This window comes from Salvia miltiorrhiza, chromosome 3, assembly GCF_028751815.1.
Source record: "Salvia miltiorrhiza cultivar Shanhuang (shh) chromosome 3, IMPLAD_Smil_shh, whole genome shotgun sequence".
Taxonomy (NCBI): domain Eukaryota; kingdom Viridiplantae; phylum Streptophyta; class Magnoliopsida; order Lamiales; family Lamiaceae; genus Salvia; species Salvia miltiorrhiza.
Genome location: NC_080389.1, coordinates 31,320,352 through 31,337,099, shown reverse-complemented (window position 1 = coordinate 31,337,099; position 16,748 = coordinate 31,320,352). Strand labels below are relative to the sequence as shown.

Genomic DNA, 16,748 nt, shown 5'->3' with positions numbered 1-16,748 from the left:
TATAATCAGTTATTTCAGTTAAGAGCTTTGTGTTTTAAGTTCAAAATCTTTCTCAAACTGATCAGTTCTTTTCAAAATCTTTAACTGATTTGTTCTAATTGTTGGGTCATGGAATATCTTTGGAAGACGGGGATTCGATTTGATTTGATTTGATTTAATCTGCCCTGATCTTTACCAAGAATATTTCCAACCTTTTGGCCTCTGTGATCAAATTTCTTGAGAACCTCATTGACATGACAAAATGCAATGATACATCTCACCTTTTGAAGCTTCCGTCCCCTCTGTGATCAAATTTCTTGAGAACCTCAAAGTTTGCTCTACCCTCACTTGTATCCAGTGAAGCGAGTGATGAGGACTGGAATACTCATCAGCACTGTGCTTAGTAATCCAAGCCTATTTTACCTTGTTATGATTTGTTCGCTATTTTATTTTAACACGCCGCAAGTGTACGGGTGCAATTGTGTACAGTAGCAAGCAAGGTCGTATTCCACAGAGGCTAATTATTATCAATGCCTATCCTAGATTATTCTACTCTATCTGGACAAACGAAAATAAGAGTTTTTGTTTTTAAACTGAATAAATAAACAACAGGAAAGAAAACAAAACAAGCTGCGAAACAGAGAAACAGATAAGACAAGATTTCCCAAGGCAAAGGTTTCAACAGATTCTCCTAACTAACATGTTCAATTCAATTAATAAGATGATTCCTAAGGCAATCTCTAAGCTAGTTCATACCCACTCCCGTGGCATACAAACCGTTGATTACATGCAAGGCTACCGTCCCCGGATCACACTTCTAACATGCAACTCCTAAAAGCTCATAGGATTAACGCCCTCACAAATATCAATTCCCTTTAGAATTAAATATATGTGTTCTATGTTCTTAGTTCAGGTAATAATTATCATCTCCCGATATCAAATTAGAACCTATGATTATGCTAAATTGGTGGCCAATCAATAAAGCAAACAATTATAACAAGAACATAAAAAGGAACAACAATTTCAATTAATTGAATCAAACAGTCAGAAATTCAAATCATGTCTACTCCCTAAACCCTGGGAAAAAGGGATTCTAGCCACACATAGACATATGACTAAAAATCAATATCTCAAATACACAAATAAACATTCAACAATGAAACCGTAGTAGAATTCGAGAGTCTTCAGTTCTTGCTTTGGCTCCGTTCTCTGTCTCTCTCAGCTCTCAGGAAAAGTAAAATATGATAAAAGATGATAAAAGCTTTTTAGAATAAGTTCTTGGGGAGTATTTATATGCCCTAGGTCAAGTAGTACTCAAAAATACCCCAAAATCGCGCTTTAAGTGAAAAATCCGGAAACTGGGCGAGAAAACGGCGTCTCGCGCGGGCGGGTCGCGCGGCCGAGCGCCGAGACCGCATGACCTCGCGCGGCCTGTTCGCGCGCCCGCGCGCCGAGCCCGCGCGCTCCTCCAGCAAGCTCTGCTCCGTCGCGCGGCTGGGTCGCGCGGCCGCGGGCCTGGACCGCGCGACCTCGCGCGACCTTGCGCAGTGATTTTGTTTTAGCTCGTTCTCCCTCGTCCGAACTCCGATTTACGAACCGTTTGCGCTCAAGAACTCCTCTCGAGACGAACTACAACTTTTATTTCAGCTAATGCTTCCAAATTCTGCTTCATTATTTCTGAAAATTCGTTCAAACAACGAGCAAGTAACACGTTCTTGACCATAAACTAATATAAGCTCAAATAAATCAACAAACACACAAAATCCTCATAACTAAACATCAAAAATGACACACCAAGTGGTAAAAATGCATGTTTATCAACCCCCCAAACTTGAACTATTGTCCGTCCTCGGACAAAACAAGGATGAACCAAGAATGAATCAACAAGAGCGTAGAGAAAAGTGGATAACATTGTGGCTTCAGATTTGTCAACAAAATTACCAACATGCATTTGTATCTCCAATCATCAAGATATCACACTCATGACAAACTTCAAATTGTGGTCTCAATGACTTGCAATCTTCACCAAAAAGATAAAGAATATAAGAACTCTCAACTCTCAAGTGTATCAATCAAAATGGACGTGTATACTCTCAGTTCAAGCAAAACAAGTACTCAACCATAAGCTTGTCAATCGTCTCAGCTCTCCACCACTTAATGTGTGCTCCTATAACCAATATCAAAAAGGGCTTTATTGAGGGTTGTAATGTAGGCTCTTTGGTAGGGTAGGATATATTTGGCTAAGTGACTAATCGATACTCTCAATGTAGCACAATCACCAACCTTATAACATTCTTACTCAACAAAATCCTCCACCTCTCATAAAACCAAAATTTTCAATACAAAAACCATTTCAATTCATCAATTATTTCTCATGACATTATGACTTTCTAAAGCATCCTATGTACCCATTTTTTTTTAAATTCTTTTCTCTCTTTTCTTTTCTTTTCTTTTGTTTCTCTCTTTTTTTTTCAACGACTTGTAGGGTACTAGAATTTTCAAATTAAAACCACAAAGCATAAGTCATGATCATTCATCTCCACAAACCAACTATCCCATAACAACAATCTCCAAGCTCCCACCCACGGCTAAACCAAATAAAATGGAAAATAAAAAGCTCAAAGGGGCGACTAGGATCATATATAGTAAAAGGACAAGTATGGGATATATAGGCTAGCAAAGATGGCCTTCTATCATCACACAATTATTAAGCACACTATGTGACCTCGAGGGAGAAACCAAGACAAGTTCTAGTGAGAAACATGCATGCTCGAACAATCACTCAAGAATAGGAAATAAGACTGTAAAATAATGACAGTCAAGGCTCAAATCCTCACAGCTTATTTCATTGATTGCAAACACATAGAGACCATGCTTATCATTCATCAATCATGCTCAATCACAACAGTATCGACACAAATGCATGCACTTTCACAAGTTTTAAACAGAAATCATCATAAGCCAGTTATCCATCCAAATCCCTACACAACTCATATCTCCACCAAGGTATCATCACCACCAAAGCAAGACTAACGAACTCAACAACAAAACAAATAAAAACAACCAAAGCAAACAGTGCACCCACAAAGACACATCCCCCCAAACTTATTCACCACCAAGGAGAATAAGTTTGAAAAGGATTTGTGGGGCACAAAAACAAACAAACAAACAAACGAAAAAGAACAAACTAACCAAAAATTGGGTTGCCTCCCAATAAGCGCTATTTTTAACGTCGTTAGCTCGACAGAACAGCAAACTCATCATGGAGGCTGGTACAAGCAGTGCTGCGAACAGCTGCTCCCTGCTCCACTCTTACCAGCTGTGCTCCCTTCCTGCGAACTCTGATCACCTGGGTCCTGCCAAGAAAACTGATCCTCATCAAAAGTATTAACAATATCAAATTACCTTGCCCGGATCTTTAACTTTCTTGGGCACTTTGTCCTTGTGGATGCGGCATGGTTCATAGACATGGAAGGTTTGGCTTTCATCGTGAACTCGCAGCGTGAGCTCTCCTTTCTCCACATCAATTAAAGCTCTTCCCGTTGGAAGGAATGGGCGCCCCAAAATCAGCAGAATTTTGTTGTCGTCCTCAATGTCTAAAACCACAAAATCTGCAGGGAGAATAAAACCCCCCACCTTCACGAGCACATTATCCACAATTCCATGAGGATAGGTGACCGACCTGTCTGCCATCTGCAGCCTCATAGATGTCGACTTCAACTCTCCAATCGCCAGCTGCTTGAAAACAGATAACGGCATGAGATTGATGCTCGCCCCCAAGTCGCAGAGTGACCTTCTGAATTGCTGGCCTCCAATAATCCAGGAAAGTGTGAAGCTACCCGGATCTTTGACCTTCGCCGGCAGCTTCCTCTGCAGCCTCATAGATGTCGACTTCAACTCTCCAATCGCCAGCTACTTGAAAACAGATAACGGCATGAGATTGATGCTCGCCCCCAAGTCGCAGAGTGACCTTCTGAATTGCTGGCCTCCAATAATGCAGGAAAGTGTGAAGCTACCCGGATCTTTGACCTTCGCCGGCAACTTTCTCTGCAAGATTGCGCTGCATTCTTCATTGAGATTCACCGTCTCAAACTCTCCCAACTTCTTCTTTCGTGAGACTATGTCCTTGAGAAATTTGGCATATTGCGGCATCTCTAGTAACATCTCCACCAACGGAATATTGATGTTCACCTTCTTAAAGATCTCTAAAAACTTAGAGAGCCGCTCTTTCATCCTCTCTTTCTTCTGGCGCTGAGGGAATGGTATAGTCACAGTTGCTGGCGAAGTAGCTTTCTTCTTTTCCTCCTTCTTTCTGCCAGAAACCTCAACAGTGACCTCCTCAGCTTTTTTCTCAATCAGCCGTGCACTCTCATCTTTTGCCGTCATGGCCCCTTCCTGTGTAGTCCCGCTTGGTAAATCAACCATCTTAAAATGACGCTGGGGAAACGGCATTGACTCAACCCAAAACACCTAAGGGATTGACTCGCAATCGTACAAGGTCATCCTAGTGTAATAAGCTAACCCAAGTCGTCTCTCAAGGAAGGCTAAGCAGGGCTCTGATCACGCTGTGCACAAAAAACAGGAAATAAACCTAAACACTCTAATCAGAAGTTTGGGTCTGACATTCACTCTCCGATTAACTAATGCGTAATTAAAATAAAGCATATAAAACTAACTAGGCCAAAGATAGGAAGCAGATTAAGAACGCAGGAAAACTAATAAACCTAGGGTTCTAAACTAGCAATCTAGAAAGCAAGAGTTAATTCAACAATCATAAACAACGATTATCTAGGCAAGATAAAAGAATAAACATTTAATCAATTGAATACTAAGCATCAATAATCTAAGCAATGGAAATAAACTAGCATTCATTCAAATAGAAAACATAAACTGAGTTCTTACATAAGCGTACGATCCGGAAATCCAATCCAATGGAATGCAAAACGACATTAACTTTAATCTAACGATTCAAAAGATGTTTATGATGTTTCTAACTACTCTAAAACTAAGGGAAAACAAGGGAAAATCGCCTAGGAGGCTGCTGGGGTCGGAAGTACCTCCAAAAACCCTAAAAATCGACTTTAAAATAGAAAAACGTAACTGCCGCCCAGTGACGGCAGCTGCCGTACGGACGGCGGCGCCGTGGACGGCGCCCGCCGTGATACGGCGCCGCCGTCTATGCCTTTCGCAGACTGCAATGCGCAGCGTTTTTGTTTTGGTCCGTTCTCCCTCGTTTCAAGTCGGATTTTGGATCCGTTTTCGCCTACGAACTCGTATCGAGACGAACTTTGATTCTTCTTGAGACCAATCAACTAAATTATGACTTTATTATTCGTCCACATATCAATCAATTTGAGCATAAAATCTTGAGACAACAAAATTAGCACAAAAGCTCAAATCAATCAACTCTTGAGTGAAAGAGACCAAAATAAAAGTCTAAATAAGTCGTAAACACCCACAAATTCATCATAAAATAGGGCTAAACAACCCCCCCACACTTAAATCCTTGCTTGTCCTCAAGCAACAGTCACAACATCAAATGAAAATCCACAAGCGATTCTACTCACCAAGCCAAAACACCAACCAATCCAAGTCTTCCAATATATCAATGTCCCCAATCAGGTGTTCAAAGTTAAGGTTTATAATGCAACAACAAGGTGATACAACTCAATCCGATCAGACCCAATTCTCCGCTAGGGGTGAATTTCCTAATGCAATTTCCTTTATAATCATATCTCGTTCCTTTTTCACATTCTTTCATTTTTTTTTCACATTTCACTTCTTTTTTCTTGGGGTCAAGTTATTTTCGCTCTTAATAGATGGGCCGTAATTCACGAGATTGACACTTTTGGAGGTGATCCAAAATATTCTCGCGTGGTTTCCCATGCTCATAATGATGCCATTAGAGGAGCAGAGACCCAGAGCTATCAAAAACTCAACAACCAACCAAACATTTCAACTCAGAGAAAGATATTAGGAAATTGCAATGAAAACACTCCCCCTAGCCTCTATCGGACAAATCACATCAAGAGTTGCTCATCAGGGTGTTGCATCCAAACATTAAACTACTTACACCAAATTGGGAACAACTCAATCACAAAGAACAACGACAACAAACCACTCAAAACACAAACCAGAATCTCTAGTGAACCACCATCAACATGCGAGGTGCACTAAAAAACAAACAAGAAATCAAGACAAGGGGACCATTCGCCCCACACAAGAAAGCCCAAGAACACAGCAAGAAGACACCCACATGATTCACAACTACCAACAAACACCCCCCCCACACTTAAACTCTGGCACTGTCCTCAGTGCAAACAAAAAGAGGGGTGAAGGAGGAAACTTCCCTAAATACCGATCCAGTGGTGAGTCTGTAGTGTCCCACGATGTCTGCCTCTCTCTCATCCAAAGAACAAGCAGTCTCCAACGCAACAACCTGCACCAAACAACAGATGCAACAAAACACAACACAAACAAAACGACAGAAAAACGAAACCAGAAAAAGCAAGAAAACATGGGTTGCCTCCCATGCAGCGCTAGTTTTTAAGTCGCCAGCCCGACTAAGAAGGTCCCTTAACCAAAATCCGATTGAAGCTCCAGCTGCCTTAACGCCCTTGTAAACTCATCTTCTTGAATTGCAGCTGCGGGTCCTCCAAATGAGTGCTCCATGCTCATATCCTGGGATGACACTCTATCCACACATCCAACGAAATTTAGTGACCCAACCTCATCCAGCTTCTCTTCCAGTAGCAAGGCACACAGAAGGCCTTGCTCTTTATCATCTTCCTCTTGTAGCTTATCCAGGAATTCTCTCTCAATCTCACTTTCATCTTGCAAGTTAGCAAGAAATTCTTCCACGATCTCGTCCTCTTCCTGTAGCTTATTAAGGAAGTCCTGCACAATACAATCCTCATCCAAAGCATCAAATGTTTCAACATAAAAGCAGATTTGAATTAAGGGAGTGGGGGTAGTAGGTTTTTTATCAAAAACTGAGAATGTTACCGCTCTACCTGCCCCTACCATACTTACAGTTCCCGTACCCACATCGATGCGAGTATGGGTGGTAGCCATAAAGGGTCGGCCAAGTAGCACTAGATGCCCATTCTCGCCTCTAATCCCTTTTCCCACATCCAGGACAACAAAATCAGCCAAGATCCTAATCCCCCTCACAACCACCTCAACATCCTCAACAAGACCTCGTGGGCTGCTAATGGAGCCGTCAGCTAGCTCTATCTTAATATTCGTGCATTTCAGCTCTTTATTACCCAATTTCTCAAAAATATCAAGTAGCATCAAATTGACTGCCGCGCCCAGATCAAGCATTCCAAAAACCTTTTCAACCCCACCTAAGCTAATATGAAAAATAAAGCTACCTGGATCTCCTTGCTTGGGTGGTGGTTGGTCTGGTGCAACAGTGACAGGTGGCAGTGGCTCACTGGGCATTGGGTAGCCTTGATTGCTTCCACTGTTTTGCTTCTCCATTTCCCTATGGTTATTGGGACATTTTCCTTGACTACCGCTACGGCATGAGCTTGATGCGGTTGTTTGCCCTGGTTTGGGAACTTCCGAGTTGGCTGTTCTTGCTGCAGCTGATTCAAGGCTCCTGTTAGTTGCCCCACTATAGTCTCGAGGCACTTGATGGTAGCACTCTGAGCCTCCATCGCCTGTTTGCTAGCTTGCATGAAAGCTAGCATATGATCCTCAAATAAGGGGCCTGGAGGTTGGTGCTGCTGAGGTGGGTAGAACTGCTGCTGGTTCTGATAACCCATAGGCTGCTGGAATTGACAGTATTGAGAACTCTGCCTGTGTCCTTTCATGTGACCCTGGAGTTGCCTACTCGAATACCCTTGTGCAGCAAAGACTTATACTCCTCTTTCATAAGTACGCTCGCCCATCCTATGGCACTCGTTGGCTCCATGGCCATATTCCCCACATATGCCACAACCTTCTGCTGGTGGCGCGTGAGCGGGTGGAGCCTCCACCTAGTTCATCCTGAGGTGCTGTACTTGCCTCATCAAGTCAGCTACTTGCTTCTGAAGCTCATTGTTTGGATCTGCTGCATTAGCTTCAACCCTCCTTCCTCTTACCGACTTTTGTTGGGAACTCGCGGCAAGTGTGTTGAAGATCTCCTTGAGTTCATCAGCTGTCTTCCGGGCAATGTTGCCTCCTGCCGTGCTATCCACCATAAATTGAGAAGTCTGCAGCAACCCGTCATAAAAGAGTTGCATCAACATCACTGGGGTTAACTGATGCTGCGGGCACTGGCGGAGGAGTTCTTGGAATCTCTCCCAAGCCTCATGAAGTGGCTCGTCGGCTCCTTGAACAAAGTTCATGATTTGAGTTCTAATCTCTTGTGTCTTGTGATTTGGGTAGAACTTCAACATAAACTTCTCACAGGCCTCTTCCCAAGTAGTGATAGAACTAGGCGGTAAGAAGAGAAGCCAAGTCCTTGCCCGATCCTTAAGTGCATACTGGAAACATTTAAGCTTCAGCTGATCTTCTGTGATCTCCAACAGTGGAAAAGTTTGCACTTGGGTGCAGAAGTCTCGGATAAACTGCAAGGCATCTTCATTCGGCAGCCCATAGAAGAGGGGGAGCAGACTTGAATCATTGGGCTTCAGGTTTTAATTCCTGACTGTAGTGGGGAGCACAATAGCTGAGTTCGTGGCCTCTATGACAGGCCGGGTAAAATCCCCCATGTACTGCAAATTTCTTCCTGCCATTTTCTCAACTCCAAAGCTAGACAAAAGAGACTTGGTACCCTCTCCTAGGCTTCAAGCACCTCACGTGCACGACGAGTGTTGTCAAGTAGAATGCCAACTTCCTGTTAAGACTTTAACTCCCTAGCAACACAACACTCAACAAAATAGATCAAACGCACCGGTGGGAGAAAGAAAATAACCGAGCAAAAATAAAAATAAAATAAACACAGAAAACAAAGTAGCACAACCAAACGCCTAAAGCCTTCCCCGGCAACGGCGCCAAAATTTGACTCATCCAAAAACACCTAGTGGATGGACTCGAATTTATACGAGGTCGTCCTAGGGCGGTAAGGTGACTCAAGTCGTCTCTCAAGGAAGGCTTAGCAGGGCTTCGATCGTGCTACTCACAGGAAACAGGAAATAAATCTAAACACTCTAATCAGAAGTTTGGGTCTGACATTCACTCTCCGATTAACTAATGCGTAATTAAAATAAAGCATATAAAACTAACTAGGCCAAAGATAGGAAGCAGATTAAGAACGCAGGAAAACTAATAAACCTAGGGTTCTAAACTAGCAATCTAGAAAGCAAGAGTTAATTCAACAATCATAAACAACGATTATCTAGGCAAGATAAAAGATAAACATTTAATCAATTGAATACTAAGCATCAATAATCTAAGCAATGGAAATAAACTAGCATTCATTCATATAGAAAACATAAAATGAGTTCTTACATAAGCGTACGATCCGGAAATCCAATCCAACGGAATGCAAAACGACATTAACTTTAATCCAACAAATCAAAAGATGTTTATGATGTTTCTAACTACTCTAAAACTAAGGGAAAACAAGGGAAAATCGCCTAGGAGGCTGCTGGGGTCGGAAGTACCTCCAAAAACCCTAAAAATCGACTTTAAAATAGAAAAACATAACTGCCGCCCAGTGACGGTGGCCGCCGTACGGACGGCGGCGCCGTGGACGGCGCCCGCCGTGCTACGGCGCCGCCGTCTATGCCTTTCGCAGACTACAATGCGCAGCGTTTTTGTTTTGGTCCGTTCTCCCTCGTTTCAAGTCGGATTTTGGATCCGTTTTCGCCTACGAACTCGTATCGAGACGAACTTCGATTATTCTTGAGACCAATCAACTAAATTCTGACTTTAGTGTTTGTCCACATATCAATCAATTTGAGCATAAAATCCTGAGACAACAAAATTAGCACAAAAGCTCAAATCAATCAACTCTTGAGTGAAAGAGACCAAAATAAAAGTCTAAATAAGTCGTAAACACCCACAAATTCCTCACAAAATAGGGCTAAACAGGCATCCACCCCGGAGGACGCAGATGAGGTGGAAGTCGTCGACCTTCCTCATGGACTCTCCACGAGAGCTCTCTTTTCCCCATCTCATGAGAACCATGGCTATCTTCAGAGGTGACTTCACTCTTTACTCCAATGGCCATGCACTGCTCCTTTGGATTCACCTTGGCATTGTTTATGAGATTACCCGACTGTTGGAGTTTGTTGACGGCGGTGGCTATTTGACCCAATTGGGTCTCGAACATCTTCATTTGAGTCCCCACAGCAACGGCATTGGACTCTAGCTTTTCCATCCTCTCGTCGGATTTGGACATGAACTTCATCAGCAACTCCTCTATATTCGGTTTCTTCTCTTCATTTATCATTCTATTGGTTACCGAGAAGCCTGGTGGAGGTTGAATTGCATTGTTGGGATTCCCATACGCCAAATTCGGACGTGGACGCCCTCCATGATGAAGCTGTTGTCCATTATTATACCCGCTCTGTTGCCCGTGCTGAAAGTTCCCGTAGTTTCTGCCATTAATGTAGTTGACGTCTTCTACGCCTGTCGGGATCTCTACAGCTGGCTTAGAAATGCCAACAGTCATAGCATTGATTTTCGAGTTCATCTCTGCCAGCTGAGTCAAAATCAATGCCATGGGATCTGAGCTGGACGCAGCAGCAACTTTCTTCAACTGAACTCTCTCGGATGGCCATTGATAACTTGTAGTAGCCATGCTTTCAATGATCTCCATTGCCTCCGAGCTCCCTTTCTTGAGTAGAGAACCTCCAGCTGCTGTATCCATAAACATTCTCGCACGCTCACCACACGCATTGTAAAACATGACCACCAGAGTCCCCTCATCAAAGCCATGGGACGGGCACTTCCTCAGCTTCTCCTGGTATCTTTCCCATGTTTCAGCCAAAGTCTCTCCATCAAATTGCTGAAATTGAAGAATGTCCATCTTCAACTTCAAAGTAAGCCCAGGAGGATGAAACTTCCGTAGGAAAAGGTCTGCCAGGTCCCCCCATACTGGATTGGCTCCCAGCTGTAGAGTTTGATACCACGACTTTGCCTTATCCCTGAGTGAGAATGGGAAAAGGCGGAGTCGTATAATGTCATCAGGGATTCCATTCATCTTAACAGTGCTGCACAACTCCAGGAATTGCGCCAGATGCGCATTGGGATCTTCCACAGCTTTGCCTCCATACAGGTTTTGCTGCACCATCGTGATTAAACCAGTCTTGAGCTCAAAATTGTTTGCGTTGACTCTTGGAGGCTCATGAAAATAGTATTGCGGGGTGAACGCCTCATTGATTGGGGCCTGTTTCTGCGCGCCAGTATCTTTCTGAGCATCCAACAACGCCTGCAGCTGTTCTCTCAACGCCCGGACTTCTTCTGCAGTGGCAGCCATCGTGTCTAGTGCGGCTTCTCTTTTCTTGTTGTTGTTGAGGTGGAGCGTGGCTTCAATCTCTGGATCAAAATCTTCAAGAGGAAGATTATGAGATCGTGTGTTCATTCACTACCTGGAAAGCTCCAAACACAAGAATTAGAACCACAGGAAAAATAAAGAACAAAAAAAAATAACAGAAATAAAATCCAGATTAGTCTCAAACAATTAACAGATAGTATTGATAAAAATCAGTCCCCGGCAACGGCGCCAAAAACTTATTCGCTATTTTATTTTAACACGCCGCAAGTGTACGGGTGCAATTGTGTACAGAAGCAAGCAAGGTCGTATTCCACAGAGACTAATTATTATCAATGCCTATCCTAGATTATTCTACTCTATCTGGACAAACGAAAATAAGAGTTTTTGTTTTTAAACTGAATAAATAAACAACAGGAAAGAAAACAAAACAAGCTGCGAAACAGAGAAACAGATAAGACAAGATTTCCCAAGGCAAAGGTTTCAACAGATTATCCTAACTAACATGTTCAATTCAATTAATAAGATGATTCCTAAGGCAATCTCTAAGCTAGTTCATACCCACTCCCTTGGCATACAAACCGTTGATTACATGCAAGGCTACCGTCCCCGGATCGCACTTCTAACATGAAACTCCTAAAAGCTCATAGGATTAACGCCCTCACAAATATCAATTCCCTTTAGAATTAAATATATGTGTTCTATGTTCTTAGTTCAGGTAATAATTATCATCTCCCGATATCAAATTAGAACCTATGATTATGCTAAATTGGTGGCCAATCAATAAAGCAAACAATTATAACAAGAACATAAAAAGGAACAATAATCTCAATTAATTGAATCAAACAGTCAGAAATTCAAATCATGTCTACTCCCTAAACCCTGGGAAAAAGGGATTCTAGCCACACATAGACATATGACTAAAAATCAATATCTCAAATACACAAATAAACATTCAACAATGAAACCGTAGTAGAATTCGAGAGTCTTCAGTTCTTGCTCTGGCTCCGTTCTCTGTCTCTCTCAGCTCTCAGGAAAAGTAAAATATGATAAAAGATGATAAAAGTTTTTTAGAATAAGTTCTTGGGGAGTATTTATATGCCCTAGGTCAAGTAGTACTCAAAAATACCCCAAAATCGCGCTTTAAGTGAAAAATCCGGAAACTGGGCGAGAAAACGGCGTCTCGCGCGGCCAGGTCGCGCGGCCGCGCGCCGAGACCGCATGACCTCGCGCGGCCTGTTCGCGCGCCCGTGCGCTCCTCCAGCAAGCTCTGCTCCGTCGCGCGGCTGGGTCCCGCGGCCGCGCGCCTGGACCGCGCGACCTTGCGCGTCCTTGTGCAGTGATTTTGTTTTGGCTCGTTCTCCCTCGTCCGATCTCCGATTTACGAACCGTTTGCGCTCACGAACTCCTCCCGAGACGAACTACAACTTGTATTTCAGCTAATGCTTCCAAATTCTGCTTCATTATTTCTGAAAATTCGTTCAAACAACGAGCAAGTAACACGTTCTTGACCATAAACTAATATAAGCTCAAATAAATCAACAAACACACAAAATCCTCATAACTAAACATCAAAAATGACACACCAAGAGGTAAAAATGCATGTTTATCATGATTATTGTTATTATTATTATTATATAAACTAACCAGCGCAGGTTTAACTAAAAAGACTTGCTAATAAATGAATATGAAGAGTCAATCAGCCTTGACCAAAGTGCAGAGATGCTGCCTTGCTAAAGTGCAACACCACCAGCGCAGACCAGAGCAGCGCAGCAGAGCTGCGCAGCCAGACCAGAGCAGCGCGGCAGAGCTGTGCAGCACAGCAGCACAGCAGCGCAGCGAGAGCAGCGCAGAGCATTAGCGCAGCAGCGCAGCCAGAGCTGTAATGACCCGACTTTTAATTGAGGATTTAATTCTTCTAATGACTGATTTAAGGATTTATTATGATAATTAGGGTTCGACATCCATTAATAAAATACAGACTTATATGAATTTGATGATTTATATACGTGATGATTTATTTTAGTGACACTCAAAATATATTTTGAGTCCATTAATTTATTAATGATGATTTAACATTGAAGTGTTAAAAATGAATTTTTATTTATTTCTAAAGTTGATCCATGTGGTTAGTTAATTTATTAAATTGACAAACCCAAATGGATTTTATACTTCAAATAAGAATTAGTCTTGTATGTTTCAATGTAATTAAATGAGTTTGGAACCATATGATTAATATATTAATCTCTTAGATATTTTGATGATTAAGTTGGAACCATACTAAGTATACTGAAGAAATTCCACAGTCATACAAAGTATGCTGAAGAAATTCCATGTTCACACGATCCTCATCCATCCAAGCCACCCCATTTTTCTTTAAAATCACAGCCACTTTCACCATTGTTTTTCATACTCACCGTCTCCTACGTTCATTCCTCCAACCAAACTTCATGGTAATTATTACAAGTATTTTTCCATCTCATTTCTTTGTCATTTACAGAGCACCTTCTGATATCCTATTATTCATGCTTATTATGCAGAAACAGTAAATCATTATCTACCAATTCAAGGTTACTTTCTAAATCGAAATACTCCATTTCTTGTATCAAGTTCATAACTCCAAAAGAACCACCAACGCATACAACTGCTCATATTCCTCTTTATGTGCATACAACTTGTGTATAAACTCGTTTTAACATTGATGTTCGAATAAATAGTTTCGAACCTAAATGCTAGTTATATGATAAATGTTTTGTGTTTAAGGTTTTGAACGAGATAAGATTAATATGGATGCTAGAACCCTAAAATCATTAAAGGAGATAGTTTAGTTTAGAGACCTATCTTCCTTTCTTACACGACTTTCTTCTCGAACTTATCGACTCTTCGTCAATAAAGGTCCAGACGGGAAGTGAAAGCTAAAGAAGGAGGTAACTCTACGCCCCTAGTGGGAACGAATAAGGTGGGCTTTCTTAAAACACGTATATAGAGATCCCCTGCATACAGGCCTCTTATACGAAATGAAATGAATGACATGATATGACTGTATTATTTCAAATGGTGAATGGTTCTTATGAAATGAAATGTTTATGGAAATGATTAAATGATGAATGGTTCTTATGAAAGAAAGGAAATGTTTATGAATGATTGTCTGCCAAAAATGTTTATGTTTTATGTATGTATCCTATCTGTGTTGGTTCGCCAACTATAAAGGAAATCGAATTCGGATCCTACGCTAGACGAAGGTTTGCTAGTAAGGGTTAACGTGTACACTCATGGAGACTGTGTGTCGCTTGCGACCGGTCTTGGCGTCCGTGGAAGGAGGCCTCCTTCCCGACGTGTAAAAGGAACAGATATGGATCATATAGACTGAAAATGGGATGCGCATCCAACTTTATGAAATGAAAGAAAATGTTTAGTAAGCACAGGTCCTTCAAGTAAAACCCTGTGTGTTACTGTTGGCAGTACAATAAATGATATAAAATGTTATATTTCCGGCATATGTTCACTGAGTATTTTTACTCAGCCCTGCATGTTGTTTTCCCTAATGTGCAGGTTGAGCGGGTGATGGAATGGAGTGGAGTTGAGCGGATGTACCTTTTGACATAGAACAGTAATGTAACCTTGAGTATACATCTTCATATGTATAACTCACACGTATTTCCGCTGAAAGATACTCTGATTATGATAATGTTTTATTTTAAGTATGATACTCTTTTGTTGAGTAATCCACTTCGACGGGCCTTCCCGAACGAATGTCTTGATTTTGCCCAAGTGATCAGTTATGATCCTAGTGTTATATAATAAATGTCTCTTTTCGTAAAATGTTTGATTGTTAAGTAAAAGCCCCTTTCTTTCCCCGTTTCTTAATCCCCTTCCCGAGTCATAACCCCGGTTAAGCCATCCTTAGGGATTGCGGGCTGTGACAAAGTGGTATCAGAGCAGTTCGTTTGCTCTGGCCCAAGAATTTTCCTTCAAAAGCCAAGTCTAGATCGAGTCATTTGACTTAAATGAATCTTATGACACCGCTCAACGCTCCATTGCATCATGCTCAATCAAAGAAAAAGGTAACTGAAGTTACAATGTTTAATTATGTTATGGTTTGAAACAGTTGCAAGGATGTGATTGTGAAACGCATGTTATGAATGATATGTTGATGCTTTACCTTTTTATGGCACAATTTGTGCATATTATGTTGATACGATTGTACGAATGAAAGGACATGGACACGTTTTTCAAGGAACATAGATTGCTATGAGTTACATGATCATAATTGGAAAAGAACATAGATTGATGGATCAATAGGATATTTCTATATTCTAGATGCTTGATATGTTGAATGAGAAAAATGACTGAACACCTCGAATGTTTTGGTTTCCTTCGGGAGACTGTAGTTTCGTTAAAACTCAAAGATAGACTGAAAAGATACGTGCCACGATGATAGTAAGTCAACGAAAGGTGGCATGAGACAACTTCAAGATGGACGTTACACCACGAAGGTTTTAAGCATAGTCTCTACGTTCGAAAGTTCACACATGACATAATATCAAATTGACTTCGTTTCATGATGAGTTGTAGAAAGAATATGGTTTGACTGTTACATTACTATGTTGTAATATGTCTACTTATGTAAGAATGTTGAATGTTCAGAATATGAGTTTAGAACAAATGATCCTAAGTTTGAACTTTTAGCTTACTGCGAGCTGAAGTTTTGTTATATATAGTATCTTGAGGGTTTAGAAGACCCAGAATTACCAAGTTCGGGATGATGTTTCCCGTGTAACTGGGAAGTGATTATGTTGGACCTGGCCAGTCCACATGATCCAAATCTCAGTAGACGTCTTTTGGGTTTATAAACCCCTGTATTTCAACTTCAGTTTAAAAATCAGATGGGTTCTCACTCTAGGTCATTTTGTTCGACCTGGTAGTTACTCCTTTCTACCCTCTGGTTATTTATTTGAGTCTCTTGAACAAATTTTCTGCAACACTTTATTCTGATATCATTTGAGATTTGAGTTTTTGCAACTTTTGAGTTGCCCTAGTAGATTCTTTTGAGGTATACGACTAAGAAGTGTTAGTATATTGACTTAGTAAGTCACCCAAACTATAGCTTGGTTAACTGTCCATCAGTTTGTGTCTAAAATTAGTTGACATTAGTTCTTCTCCTATGATTATTATCAACCATACATTTTGTTAGCAATTTATAGTACAAACCGTAAGGTTTGAGAATAAGGACTTGAGTTATTTTGTCTATGCTGATTTCACGATAGAATCATGGAAAAAGTGTTACACATGTGATATGAGAAAAGGAATGTATTGGTGATCGTTTTTCTTTAAAAAA

The 16,748-nt window shown here is 41.3% G+C and overlaps 1 protein-coding gene across 1 annotated transcript; it reads right to left on the bottom strand.

Moving 5' to 3' along the window:
- Window positions 1-3,239: 3,239 nt before the first annotated feature.
- Window positions 3,240-4,404, bottom strand: LOC131018653 (uncharacterized). Its single transcript, XM_057947369.1, has 3 exons — window positions 4,063-4,404; window positions 3,385-3,783; window positions 3,240-3,335 (listed from the first exon to the last, which is right to left on the bottom strand). Exons 1-3 carry the CDS (start codon window positions 4,402-4,404, stop codon window positions 3,240-3,242), a joined length of 837 nt encoding a protein of 278 aa, XP_057803352.1.
- Between the last annotated feature and the right edge of the window lie 12,344 nt (window positions 4,405-16,748).

Excerpts from the sequence above, each read along its gene's own strand:
- LOC131018653 (XM_057947369.1), bottom strand. The coding sequence starts at position 4,404 with ATGGTTGATTTACCAAGCGGGACTACACAGGAAGGGGCCATGACGGCA. Across the intron at positions 3,784-4,062 it reads AGTTGGGAGAGTTTGAGACG|CAATTCAGAAGGTCACTCTG; the intron begins GTGAATCTCAAT and ends ATTGGAGGCCAG. Across the intron at positions 3,336-3,384 it reads AAGTTAAAGATCCGGGCAAG|GACCCAGGTGATCAGAGTTC; the intron begins GTAATTTGATAT and ends TTTTCTTGGCAG.